The sequence below is a fragment of the Cinclus cinclus genome, chromosome 1 (genome assembly GCF_963662255.1).
Source record: "Cinclus cinclus chromosome 1, bCinCin1.1, whole genome shotgun sequence".
NCBI lineage: Eukaryota > Metazoa > Chordata > Aves > Passeriformes > Cinclidae > Cinclus > Cinclus cinclus.
The window spans coordinates 52,273,212-52,288,054 of record NC_085046.1 but is presented as its reverse complement, the minus strand read 5'-3'; the positions used below and the strand labels follow the sequence as shown (position 1 = coordinate 52,288,054).

At 38.7% G+C, this 14,843-nt stretch overlaps 1 protein-coding gene across 1 annotated transcript in view; it reads left to right on the top strand.

Moving 5' to 3' along the window:
• The window catches only part of HECW1 (HECT, C2 and WW domain containing E3 ubiquitin protein ligase 1), a 162,687-nt gene that overhangs the window by 97,240 nt on the left and 50,604 nt on the right, over positions 1-14,843 (top strand). Inside the window, exons 9-11 of the mRNA XM_062510258.1 lie at positions 2,456-2,557; positions 7,839-7,989; positions 12,639-12,769. Coding sequence (XP_062366242.1) covers positions 2,456-2,557; positions 7,839-7,989; positions 12,639-12,769 — 384 coding nt within the window. The remainder of the gene's footprint in view (positions 1-2,455; positions 2,558-7,838; positions 7,990-12,638; positions 12,770-14,843) is intronic.

Sequence of the window (14,843 nt, the reverse complement as noted above, 5' to 3'; positions counted from 1 at the left end):
GTATCACCAAGGAACACCAATTAAAGCATTCATCTGTGCTTTCCTTCTCCATTCCCAATTTATATACTCACACCTTCCTTTGCCAGAGACCCTACCCCTGCACAAAAATAGATCTAAGGGCTTCTTTATACATCACTCTGTGTAAATACTTTGTAGATAGCTGGGACTAGGGAATTATTGAGTCTGTAGAGCAGAATCTAGCACAAATAATTAAATGTTCAGAAGTACAGAGGCATAGAAACCCAGCTTTCTTCCTTGCAGGTGAGAGCTTTTGCATGTGAGCAGCATTTACATGCAAGTATAGCTAAGGGGACACGAGCTTGTGTGTGAGACCATACATACAGATTTGATGGTTGTTTTGAACTGTGTGAGCTTTTGATAGGGGATGTGGTGGCAGAGGGTGTCTTCTGCATACGGATTCAGCACAGCACCAAGACTTGAGCCTCCATAAAGGGCACTGCAGTGTCTGTGGTGGCTTTGCCTTGTTTAGCTGAGTGTGTGTCTGAAGGGCAGCCCAGCTCTTAGCACTACCTCACTGTCACCGGGGGGGCCTCAGTCAATGTGCACATTGCTTCATGATTTGGCAGCTGTTACAAATACAGTAGATGTGGTCACCTCCACCCACTCCAGGTGATTGACACTACCATGCTTCTGCTGGCTTGGCGTAACTATCTTGACTAGGGGAGAGTCAATTGTGGTGAGGTAAGTAAAGAAACATAGATGAGTGATCTGGTAGTCGCTGCTACAACACCTGTAGTAACAGCACAATTTTTTAGGCTGTGAGAGATGGATTTTTAGCACTGAGTCATAAACTTATGTAACGCTGCTTTCTGTTCAAAACATGCAGCAGATACGCCTATACACAAGTGGTTTAATGAAGGCATTTAACAGGCCATACAGTATCATCAGAGCACCTAGAAGAGAGACTGCTTTTGTCTAAGTGATTTTACTCATTTCTGAATGATGTGAGGTTTTTTACAGTTTTATACAAAATTGGCTTCTGCCTTCTAGCTGTTGGATTTTTTAAGGAAAAAAGATTTAATTTTTTTTAGTCTTTTTTTTATACATTTGATTGATATATATTTAGGGCTTTTACAAAATGTTCATTCTTAGGCTATTAAGATTCTAACATTAAAGAGAGCTAAACCATCTAGTACACGGTGAGTTTGGCTTAGCATTCCCAAAATCACTAGAACCATTCAGCTTAATATATATTTTTCCATAAGCTGCATCTTTCTGATGCATGTAAATGTTATGCTTATGCAATTCGGAGTGTATCTGTATTAACAAGCTGAGCTGGAAGCTATAGTCAAAAACTGTTACCACACAATATGAATATATGTCCATTAGTAAGATAAATAGTTCTGGTTACTAAGATTTTAAAGACAAGCCAAGAAGGAATCTTTGTTCTGGAACCTGTGAAGTTTTATCATGTTACATCTACGATAAGGAATGCTTTTTCATCCCTACTAGAACTTCTTTGTTTCTTAAAGGATTCTATAAACATTGACTTGGTCTTAAGTTACTTGTTCCTCTCAACAGAACCTGAGTTTGGATATTTACTAAGGTTTCATTTATTTCATATTTAAATATGACATGACAATTGGAACTAGACGATCTTTAAGGTCTGTTACAACCCAAGCCATTCTGTGATTCTACATATGGACATTTATACAATGCTAGTATTTAAAACCTTACTCTCTGCTCTATTCTGTGTGACTCTCTTCTTCTGCTTCTGCTTCTTCTGCTGCTGCTTCTTCTTCTTTTTTTTCTTCTTTCCTTCTTCTCTATCTCAGGTCTTCCTTCCTTATCTCAGATCCTGACTGTATCTCACTATCTTTTGTCCTTCTGTTCTACCACCTGTCTCCTACCTGTTTCTGGTCCTTCTCTCATTCTCCATCCTTCAACCCAAGATGAACTCTCTGAATTTTGAGAAATACCCGTGAAAGGGGATGATTTTCTGCTTTGCAGGGACTGCAAAATCCTGCCATTACAGTCTACATAGGCAGCCACCGATCTTTTTGAAAAGTAGATAAAGATCCATTGCAGCTTTTAGCCTTTTATTCCACTGAAGAATTTAAGTAATTAAAAGTTGGAACCAGGATTTTGCATGTTCCTGCCAGTTGCTGCAGAAGCTTGAGCTTAGTTGTACATGAACAGTATTTCTCAGAGATCAAGCCTGATTCTTCTATCGTTTACGCTTGTGTGTCTGTAAGTCCAGAATCTGACCCATAACAGCTAAGCATTGACTCCAGAGACTTGACTGCATTATTTTAATACTTCTTTGCCATACGAGTTGCTATTAAAATAGTGCATTGAAAATCAGAATATCCAGATGCTAGTAAATCAGGTTACCTATTTTTAAAATAATCACTTGTTTTACAGTAGCACATTTTTTGAACCACATTGTAAAAACAGTGAATGACTGTCAATGTCTTGAATATCTTGTCCATAGGTGATTGTCCTTTACTCCATAATTCTCAGCCAGTCAGCCAGCTTCCTTCTCTGAGGCCTGACCATCATCACTACCCAACTATCGATGAGCCTCTTCCACCAAGTAAGCTTTAGTTTTTTTATTTTATTACATTTTTTCAGCTTTTCCTGTTAACTCGAATAGTGTAGAGGTCAGTATGTCTTTCTGAAGAACCCCGTCTGTTCTGTATATACATTCTCCAGAACCCAAGCAATATGGCCTTTTGTTTCCCTTATTTGATCCTGACTTCATGTTGTCATGTTGTTTTGGACAAGCTCCATAACCTCCCTCTCTGCCTTGGTCCATCTTCTTCCCTGAAATGAAAATATTACTCCCTTTTTCCAGTCTGTGTTCAGGCTTGAATGATTGGGGTCTGTTAGTTGTTCTGGAATCCTGACTATAAGTTTTTCTGGATGGTGTATCTAGCAAAGTACTCTGATTTTTCTGTAATATTTGTCTCCAGGTTTTCTGTAACCAACTTAAAAGATGGTTTGGGATGGCATTCCCTGTGGTCTGTAAACTCTGCATACAGTTCCAGCAGCAGCCCTTTCATAGTGAGGATGCTCCTGGGACAGACAGGTCCAAATCTGAACCAAACCAGCAGAAGCTGGGAAAAGGCAGTTCATGTACAGTGGTCTTGTTATACTGTCCTTGGATTTGATAATCAGTGAATTTTATGTTCATTATGGACTGTAGTGGAGTCTACACTTGCATTGAATAAAAATGAGGGTTTCAAATAGTTTGATCCATTAGCAGCCTGATAATACGGGATTTTTACCACCAAAGCAACTGCTGGAGTTGTTTCTACTTGTCTCTGTAGCCTTTCCTTAATGGATTCCCAGAGGATTACCCTGCTTCTTGTACTGGCGTTCGGTGCCCAGCAGAGCGCACTCTATGCCCTGCGACGCGCGGCTGATCACCTTTCAGCTGAGCGCAGGATTTCACAGCCTGAGATGTGCAGTGCCTCACAGAAACAACCCGCTGTATAAACAAAGTGCTCTATTTTCTTCAAAGCCCAAGACGGGAACACACTTACTTGGCCTGTGGTGCCCTTGACAAATAATGCATCATTTGCCAACCATGCTGTCAGTATTCCCTGAGCTGAAAATAGCCCTGATGCTGGCGTCAGCCACACGGTAGCATGAATGATTCAAATGCCTTTAGCCCAATGAAGTCTTATTAGAGTCCCACTGTGGCTTGCCAGTGAATGATGAAATGGGAACGGTTACCTCTCTAACAGGGAAATATTTCTCTTCCTCCCACTCTTACCACAACACTTTGTGGATCAGGCACATTCCCTATTGGATGACTTAATGATAGCGCACTAACACCAGTTCAGGTAAACCGAATATACTGTGAATCTATTCCATGTTTTTTCCATCACCAATTTAAAAATTCTTTCCTCTTTCTTATAGTTATCCTCAGGAGGCAAGTATTTTCTACCATTGGTTTTCTCAAGTGCTTTCACAACAGGGTATAAGGATATGAAATGCAGTATGTGATGATAAAGTACAGAAGTGATATCCTTTTGTAGGATTTTGTTTCAGCATTAGCATATAACACCATTTTTACCATAAAGGCTAACAACGTAGGCTTAAATATATTGATCTTAATAGGAATAGATGTACTTAGTTAATTTTGAGTGGGGAAAAAAATGGAACAATTTCACTTAGGAAATGGGTTTCCAAAAACTCTCCATGGAATTTTACTGTAATTTCAAAATGAGAACCATAGACTTAATCTAGAAATTTTTCTTCTCCTTAAATTCAGTATCACTATCTCAGTGCCTTTAATAACTTCTAATCCTAGATAAATAGTTATTCAATCATGTGAAAGGAAAAAACTTTATATTTTAAGCCCAAGTCATATGATCAAAGCTGGCTTACTTCTTATGTGCAGTGTTAGTTTCCATATATAAGTAGATGGTGGTGAAGAGGTGAACGTAATCTGGCAGTGCTGCAAGTTCAGTATTGACTGATTTTATTTAGGTCATGGAGAACCTTCTGGACAGTCTTCTTTCTCTTTTGAGTCATTTTCTGAATAGCTTGATTTCATCATAATCTTACAACAACTGGTCTTGGGGGGGAAATATAATTTCAGTTTTATTTGGGAAAATAAAATGAACAGATTTATTATTTATGTAGGAGTTTCATAATGATGAGTCTGAATGCAAAGTCTGATACAAGATTAGCAGAAGATTTGCAGTGTTTGCGTGGCTTCATGACGGCATTACCAGTCACCCCTTATTATGCCTGTGTTTGGAAACCCTACAGAACTGAAGCCAAGAAAAATACATGTGCCCAGTTCAGAGCTGCTCTTTGCCAAAGGTGTGGCTGAGCTTGGAGAGGAAAAGACAATGTATTTTCTTTGCCCTGATGGTCCTCCCAGAAAAAGTTGCATCTTCTGATATAAATCAGAGCAGTTTCAGAGGCTGCTGTGAAAGATGACTTGGCTGATGGAGGGGGGTCACTGAATAACAGAATCAGTACTGTTACATCCCTAGCCCATGCTCTAGCATCCTCTTACTATGAAGGTTAGATAGAGGTTAGTCTTTGTACTAGTCACAGTCTTATTTTACCTAGAAAACATAGCAAAAGACCCTGAGGAAATTTGGCTGCTTCCTAGATCACCTTTGCCCCTGAAGTAGCATGAAGGGACTTGAGCACAGCTTGGAAGCAGAGTTCTGCCTGTCTGTTCACCTGTCAGTCTGTTTGTCTCACTGTGCAGGTATCCATCCATCTGTCCATAAATCTGGTATCATATTTGGGCAGCTTCAGTGACTTGTGTGACTTGCAGGCTGTATTATGGGAAGGTAGAAAATACACCTGGTACCTGCATACAACTGAAGTTGTACCTACCACCCTTTGACAGCCTTCCCAGGTGACCAGGAGTTACTCAGCTGACTGGAAATGCTTTTGCAAGGAGCATGAAACACACAGTTTCTAATATTTTAGCTGCCAGTGTCAGCCCATGGTTTTAAGTGGACATATCTGTAAAGCAGTGAATAAAGCAACTCTCACTGACAGGTGTAGTTTGTGTCTGTACATACTGCTGCTGTATGTCTGACACACCTGACAGAGACAGCCTTCCTGAAGTCAATAATCCACTCTGACCTGATGTTTTCATTGTGATCTCCAAGTTCTGGACAAGCTTTCTTACTCCTTAGTTTCCAAATATCACACTCAGAAGCTTAGGAACTCTAAGTTGTACTTCATTAGACAGTGCAAAATAACCTGTAGAGCTGGTAGTGCATAGGGATGGATTATAAAACCTTGTTTTGCTGTGTAACTGGATGTACTTATTCTTGTTAAGGGTCCATCAGCAGGCTTTAGACCAATATGACCAGTGGGTGTCTTCTGTAGGCTGTCAAGAGTATGGTTCTACAGCACTGCCTACAAGCTTCTAATTCTCCATCGACCTGTATCATTCTTAATTTGTTACAAGGTACAACAATAGTGTGGAATGAGGGCTAGGATTTGTCCTTTGCCAGAAAACAGAGAGGGAAATGAAGATCTTCATCATGTTGAGCTGGATCTGATTATCTTTGATCTGGTCAAGGTTATTTCCTTGAGGATACTGCAGATAATGCATAGCTCCAGAAGGGCCATTCCCCACCCACAGTGGTACACCTGCCACCAGTGCCAGCATGCTCAGCAAAGCTCTGGCCTTTGACTTGCCTTATGTGTCAGTCTGATTTGCCTCAATGTGAATATGTTGATTTGATGTGCTTTTTTCACTCTCTTATGTTTTAGACATGATGTTCACAAACCTGTGATCTTGTTCTTGAAACAGCTACCACATCTTTGGTAAACTTTACCTGGAGGAGGAAGAGAGTCCTCTCCTTAAATAATGTAGTGATTTTCACAGTGAGAGATGCTGCATGTATGCCCATGGTGTGACTATAGGGTTTGTGTCTTTAAAGACTATGGTACTTGTAGTCATCTTTTAAAGAAGCAATGCATGTGCTTATGGCTCTTGTCTTGGAGTCTCACAGAAAATTTCTCCAAGGACTCCCAGCACCCATATTTTAAGGTCTGTGGGATTCAGCTCTCAGGGGCAGCTAGCCATGGACTTCAGACAGCCTAAACTTGTATAGGATCAAATGTGGGATATGGGTTTAGCCAGGGCCAACATTCAATGGATGGGAACTGGTCATGAGGGATAGGTTTCCAAATATAGTAGGAAGAGGTGCAACTTCTGTCCTTCTCTTAGAGAATAGGAAGTAAAATACATAAAGTATGAGATTCAGATGATCCTGAATTTGATTATAAAAAGCCATAGGAGGAGTGAACTCGTCAGGGAAGATGGTATCATAGTAAGATTATGGGAACACGAGGAAGTGTTTGCCCTCAAAGGTAATCATCATATGTGGATTTTGTGTGTGAATGCGAGTGAGGTTTGCATCTAAACTCATGTAGAAAGTATGTGCATGTATTTACATAGGCATGTCATCATCTGATGGGTCATGTGGGAATATGAAACTAGCAAGCCTAATGTGTTCCTCTTCTCCATGCATTCCAACCAGTTTGATACATGGCTTTGCTAGCTAACTCACTTATTAATTTCTTCCATTACAAATGCTATTTTTTTATCAACATTACCATTTTCCACGAGCCATCATATACCAAATAATTTTTAGTTTTCAATCATGGGACAACAAACAGTAGCAGGAAGCAATAATGATGGAAGGCTCAGTATTGTACTGCAAACTCTCAATCTAGTTTGCACTCATGAGAGCAATACTCTTGTTTAGAGAGATTTCTAAGGTATGTCCAAAGGGTCTGTGATCAGTTTTGGGTGAAGCCTTTAATTGCTGTATGGTGTGCTTTGAAGCCACTTTTGCAAAAGGGAGAGAAATGAAGCATGTTTGTTCTGAAACATAACAAAAAATGAAAACATGGGATTTGCCTTATTAGCTCAGGTGTAATCTTCTTGAAAGGATGGGTTCTTTGTGGCTATTCTGACCTGCAGTGAATCCAGCCAAGCAGTATCACTAATTGAAAAATTTCCTCATCCTTGTAAAAATGTAGCCCCTATGTGTCACTAGTTTTTCATGGGCTGTGGTAGTGAATTCCATGGCCTACCTGTGTGCTGTGTACGAAATGTGTCTGTATATGCATATACTACATATATATGTATATATAGACAAGCAAATGATATATATACACACTTGAATGTGTACTTTGAATATATACACATGATATGTATTGCATGTAGGCTATATATAGATATATATATATAGTATCTCCTGTGTGTATATACCCTGTCTGTGTATGTGTGTGTGTCTGTATATACCTCCCACACACAGGTTTTCTGGAAGACATCACACTGACAGCATCACCCCTTCCTTTTTTTCCAACCCTAGATTGGGAAGCTCGGATAGACAGCCACGGGAGAGTGTTCTACGTGGATCATGTCAACCGCACCACCACGTGGCAGCGGCCCACAGCCGCAGCAACGCCAGACGGGATCCACAGGTCTGGCTCCATCCAGCAAATGGAGCAGCTGAACCGCCGGTGAGCATTTGTACCTGAATTCCTTTGACATCTGTACTCTCCTTTTCCTACACTGCTCCAGTAGCTCCCTTCCTTCTCTGGTGCACCACACTGACTCCCACCTCATCCAAGTTCTTGTCCTTCCTGCAGTTCTCTTCCAGCCTGCTGATGTGCCTGCTGTGGGTGTCTGCTGCTCAAACCCACCTGCAAGAAAAGTGCTGTTGGTGAATGATGGTGCAAAACATTTCTAACAGCAAGAGGAGGATTTTGGAAAACTTTTCTGAAATAATAACGACTAGAAGGAAAGGGAGTGTTCTTCCAAAACATGGAGTCACTTTTGCTACTTAACTGTAGGAGTGGTATTGATGGGTGGTCAGCTAGTGTTGTGCTGAAAAGCTTTTTGGACCTGACTGCTACTGGAATTGCTGCCATATCTGTGTAGCATTTTATACCCAAGCTAATTAGGCCTGTTGAAAGGTCTGTCTCCTTTTCTTGGGCAGAGCCCTGCTCTAATAGGACTGTGCACATTTCTAGAGGTAGACAGGTCTGCTTACTGTTGCACTGGGCCCTGTAAATCTGTCAGTTCATTCTGAGCTGGCTGAGATACCTGTTAAAGCTGTTTATATTTTAGCTTTGTTTGACTAGTCCACTCATAGATTTGTTTATAATTTTCTTGTCATGCTTGCTTTTTGGACTGAATTTAAGAGGAAAGAAAAATAAACAGTTGGTCAAAAATCTTCCATTTTTGCTTAAAAAGAGAGTTTGGGTTTTTTTTTAATTCCCTGCTTACTATAATGATGCCATTTCTAGAAAAGAATAAGCAAGACTGAAATTATATTTTACTTATAGCATGTAAAATTCCACAAAAGTTTTTTGGCCTTTTCTTCTGTGCTAAGAGAAAGATCTGCAGCTGAGAGAATGATGCAGAGTTTAAAAGTGCTCTTTTCAGAGTACTTGGAATAATCTGGTAGCTGATGTGCCCTGAATGAGGCAGTCTGGGAGAACTGGGCCATTAATTTATGCTGACACCATCAACACGCTCTCGAAAAATAATCCTTCTTTTACCAAAATTAATTATTTTGAGTAGTATTTCACAACATGTATTATGTCTTGCAGAAGGAAATAAGAGAGCCTGCTCGGTATTTGTTTTCATTATAGGTTTGCTCATAAAGCCTTAAGATGCCGTGTTAGTATTAAAAAAAACAAACAAGCAAACAAACAAAAAAAACCCCTAAAGAAAGTGAAGGTTTAATGTAGATTCTTTCAAGGGATTTACATGACTTCTCTGCCATTTGGCACTGGTCTTCAAGAGGGATTTTAGCCATGTCAGAGTTTCAAAGTTCAGACTATTTGGCTGCCACTTAAGCAAATTATCCACTACAGAAACCAGAAAGCTGTTGTGGAGACCATAATTATTTTTTTTCTTTTTTTTTTTGAGGTTGAACTCATGTAAGTGCAGAGCAACCATGAAAGGAATAAGTACTTATAAGAATGATTTACCCTTCTGCTAATTAATTCAGGTTAATCATTAAATCAGCTATCACAGCAGAAACTGAAGGGTAGGCATTGTCTTTGTGACTTCCTTCCTTTGTATTATTCAGTGTTTTCATGTAGGCTGTCTGTCTGCCTGTCTGTCTTGGATATTACTTGGTTGTCACTGGTTTGGGTTGGGAAATGAGAGTTAGTAAGATTGATACTCTTCAAACCTCTCAATTTTTAGTATTCATATATCCAGTTACAAAGGGAGAAGTATGGAGAGTTTTCAGCAGTGGCAAATCTCTACTTACGCAAGTTCCACTGAGACTTCACTGTTTATTAAACATGAAATGTCATGGCTTCTTGGGACTAAGGAAAAAAGCTGGTGATTGTCTCCTCTCTGCCAAGGAGCTCTGTTGATTTGAGAAGTTGAATACAAAGATCACCTATTGTTACCTGTTAACTTTTCCTAAGATTCCAAGAAAAAGGATTCATATTGAATCTCCTGAGCATTTGCCCAGTGGCAAGGAATTTCTGTAGCTTTAACCTGGCTGTTGTATTTTTAAAGTTATTCTAGTCCTAAATCTAATCTCAGTTATTTCATGTCTCCACAAGTCAGGAAAGCTACTTTTCATTAGTTATTATCAACACTGTGGAGGATTGTACTTTGTTTTAAGCCCTCATTTCAGAAGTACTATTTTGTTGTGTTTCAAACTTAATGATTTGAAATGTTTTTCAGCAAGCACACCTGAGAATCATTTTAGGCGAGGCAACAGCAAGCAAAGACCTTGCTGATAGAATTAGCAGCAGCTTGAACTTTTGCTCTAACCTCAAACAAAATTTGGACTCAACATCACTCTGCAGTTTCAAAAAGCTTGGTGACTTTTCTTTTAAACAAATTTACTTTTTTGTTGTTGTTGTTGTTGTTTTGGTTTTTTGTGGCTTCCTGGTTTAATTTGTGGAAGGGAATAGAAAGGCCGAAATATTACAAAGAAGCTTGGTATTTCCAGCCCAGCCAAAACCACAAAGCTTTGGAAATTCAGCTTGAAAAAAAAAAAAAAAAAAAACAAAAAAAACATAGCTGTGATTAAACCTAGTGCTGCTTTCATTCTGTACTCCAAGCTTCCCTTTAGCTGTACGAGCCACTTGAGGATACAGGGAATGCAAAACTGGAATTCAGGTGTTGGGAAAACACCAGAGAGACATCCATTAGACTTCTAATTTTGAAGGCTTTTGTTCATTTTCTGCAGCTCTACCTGACTTGCTTACTTGTTGGCCAAGCAGATAACAGCCCTTGTTGTTCAAGCTTTGTTGAAAGGATACTTTGCAGCATATGTATGTCTAGACTTTGCACTAGTTTGAAAGGTAATAATCAGCATAAGAAATTATAACCATCATGGTTAGGACAGCCGCAGTGTGGTATTTCATAAGCTCCATTTCTTTGACAAATCACTTTGAAAGGAGACTGAAATTTCCAGAGGTATTCCCATAACTTTTGCACTTCCAGTGTTTTCTCCAATTACTTTGGCATTTCTTGGTATTTATATAAGGTGATTTTATAGTATTGAGGCGCAAAAGAAATGCATAGCCTTTTGTTGGCATACAGCTGGTATTGCTCTTTGAGGTTTGCCAGTGGGGATTTTCTACCATCTAATTAAATTGAAGGTACAGGGTTTTTCTATATGTGTGCTTATATCCCTTGATTATATGAACTTGGGGGTTTTTGTGATTGGTTTTTCCTTTCCTTTCTATTGCATGTGGGTGTTGTAAAACTCCTCCAGTACTGGAATGGAAAGTTGATTCAGTTGCCTGCAGTCAAGTGAATAAAGCTGTAAAACGTAGGTCTAAAACAAGAGGGTTTAAAACAGTAAATTCATGCTGTTGCAAAACCTGCTATCAGAATTTCCTTGTAAAAATGGATGTTTTCTTAAACTATCAAAATGTACACTAAATATAGCTTAAAATGATTTTGAGCACTGGAGGTGGACACATAGCATTGTGAAATTTTAGTATAAATCTGTTAAAACTTTAATTATTTTTTCTTAATTATCTCCAGCCCTTTTGCCTAAGACTGGGTTGAAGTGAGCTACTGGAGATGTTGTCTTTTGAGACATCAAAAAGCCATACCCTAACTCTTGTCTTTAGTGATCCTGTGTCACTTTAAGGAACTTACTCATGACTAACTTCTAATTTGGAATAAAGTGTGCATTAACAAATAAAGAGAGAGAAAGTAAGTAAAATTTGTAAATCAGAGCTTGAGCTGTGGAAAGAAAAGAGTGTAAGTCAGAAAAATGAAAGACAAACAATGCTGGATCATATTAAAAGCAGGCAGTAAAGCCATCCTCTTTCAAATACACATGGAAATGCCATTAAGAAAGAAGGATTAAAAATACTGGGATTGAATAAAAGATAATTAAAATAATTAAGAGAGTCTGTTGTCTAGTTTTGCTTTTCTTTCTCTTTCTAGTTCTTTCTTTCTCCTTATGTTTCTCTTTATGTTTTTTCTTTTCCTTCTCTCTCTCTGTGTAAAATGCCTTTATAATACACATAAGATATACTCATAATTTGCCAGTAGAACCAAAGAAAACGTGTTCACCAATTTATTTGTCACCTTGAGTGAACAAGTTAAGGAGAGTTTGGTTTCTGTAGTGTGAATTCAAAACACTCCAGGCTATTTGTTCTTCATCAGGTTAAGTATTTAGGATTGGGCTCCTTTACCTTTTCAGGGTTCAGGATATGCAATCCAATAATTTAATAAGAGAGACTGAAAGTTAATCAGTGCATCACAGAGTTGATCCTTACTTCATTGGTAATGCTTCCATAAGGCTAAATTAGAGGAGGAACCATGACCCACCTCTAGTTTTAGGTTCCAGGTGTCCAGATGTTTTAAAGGGAAACCTTGAAGTAGCAACACATAGCCTAAATATGTGTCTAAAGTTTGAGTATTCCTGACTTGACACTCTCTGTGGCTGTTTGTTAGTCTGAAAAATGCCAAGTTTGCAGACTACTGGTTGACCCAAATGTGAGCAGCTGCACGAGCTGCAAAAGCCACCTGTGCTCTTACTCTGTTGTACACTGGAGATAGAAATATTGGAATCATTCAGGAACAATGCTGATTGTTAAAGTAGAGAGCAACAGAAAGCACCTGTGTTAACTAAATCTTGTTATTCCTTTCCTTCATTTGGTACTCTTAGGTACCAAAACATCCAGCGAACCATCGCAACAGAGAGGACTGAAGATGATGCTGTGGTAAACAGCAGGGTGGAGAGAGTTCCCACTGGAGGAGGAAGTGACTCTGAGGCAGAGCCTTCCCAGCCAAGCCCAGGTATGGGGCAACAAAGCTTCTAAGTGGCATGTTCAGTGCCATTCAGTTCTGGGAAAGCCTGCATTTCTAGGGGAGACTGGAATTTTATTATACCAGGTTGCAAAACTTAATTTAAAAAAAAATCAACAAAACAAAACAAAAAACCCCTGAAGATACAGTTTTTAGCTGTGAAGCTGTAAGTGCAAAGCTGGATTACAACAGTTTCATTTCTTCTTTAGCAACTACTAAGACAAAGTATTCTTACCTTAGTAAAGGGCCATTTGAAACTAAAATGAAAGAGGCATTTCACAGCTATTAGATGAGTACTGTTCATCTAATAGTTGCAAAAATGGTGCTGTCTTGTTTTTGTGGCCATGTAATTTTTAGCTTGAGTCATTTGCTGTTTATTTTCTCTAGGCCTGGCTTCTGCACTGCCACATTTGTCCATGAGATTGCACCTGCAGTGGCCCTGACATTATGTATGAAATACTTGTGGTTTTTAAAGGTGTGATTTTGTGATAGCAGTGAGCTGGCCTAAGTGTGGGCTGTCAGTCAAGAAGGCACAGCTGTCTTTCTGCTCACCACTAATTTATGTGACAGGACCCCATACCACAGTGGAGAACTGAACTGCCTGAAAAATAGCCTGGCTTCTTGTCCTTGTCTTTTACAGCCAGGTTGGATCTTTTATCTGGCTTGTTATATAAGGAGTCAAGAATGAGTGTCACTACAAAGCAGAAGAGGAAGATGTGTACCCAAGGCATTATGGGATGGCAGGGGTCTCTTCCACTTCTTTTGGTGGTAGTCACACACCTACTAAAAATGTTTTCTCAACATATTTGGGAAACTGTTGTCTTAAGTGTTTGTTGCAAGAGGCCATGCAATAATAACTCCCTGCTTTGTTAACACCAGCAGAATGATTCACCCATTCTCTTCCTTTGGATCTCTCTTGCTTCCACCTAACTTTGTGTTCTATATTGTCTGCTATGAGTAAATGCAACTTCTTGCTATCCTTTTGATGTCCCTCTGTAAATAGGATTGATAATGGGAAAGAACCAACACAGTATCTGCTTGAATTTTCTTAGTTTTCCATGTTGAATAGGAAAAATTACATAGAGGAATAATAAACTTTTTTTAACAAGTTTAGAAAAGTATTCAGTTTTGTTTGTTTTGATCCATTAGGTTTTGCTGAAAATCAATTTTGGCCAAGGATAGTTAACATTTGATGCTTAAAGTTGCCTTGTCATCTTTTGCATTGCAATTGAAGGGAGACTTCCACCTAGAGTGGATCTTAAAAGGAGATCCCAGTTCTCTATGGTAGAGAAGTGGAAATGAGGTACACATTGTATTATTAGTATTTATAAGTAATGTAGCCACTGCATGTAATATGTACGATCATTTATTATCATAGACAATAAAATGGTAATTTAATAGGAGTTGCCACCACTAAGTATTTATTTCAGTTTATTGTTTAGCACACACTCTTTTGTTTTAAAGAGCTAATGAGTGTGATAAATCTTTCCGTAAGTTATTAGGAAACGGTTTTTGCTATAGATAATTGCATTGCTTCTAGAAGAAAACATCAATAATGTATAAAATTCCAAGAATTAGAAAGTCAGTGATGGTGTAAATGCATTAGGGAAAGAAAAAGCTGCAGTGTTATACATTTGCTATTTGTCTTTTAAGTTAAATGAAAAATTTCAGAAGGAATACAATTAAGGCACATTAATCCAGGTTCTAAACCAGTATAAATCAATTTAACTCCAGCAACTGATCCTGTCTGCAGTTTTGAATGGATAAAATAATATGATGAGTGCAGCATGAAGAAAAAAGAAATTACAACAGATAAGAAAAAAGAACCCGTGAAATTGTATTTATTCTGTTGATGACATCTGCATCCAATTTTCTTGGATTTCAAATAAAATCTGGCTTTATTTCAAAATGCCAGAACACCAAAGCCATAGTTCAAAGGTAGGACTAATTTTTCTGGTAGCTAAAGAACATGGGGAATTTCTGCTTCTACAGAGCTACATTCTGGATGTTCAGTTCTGCTCCTATGCTTCATTAATTGATACAGATTAAAAATACAGCAATTTTG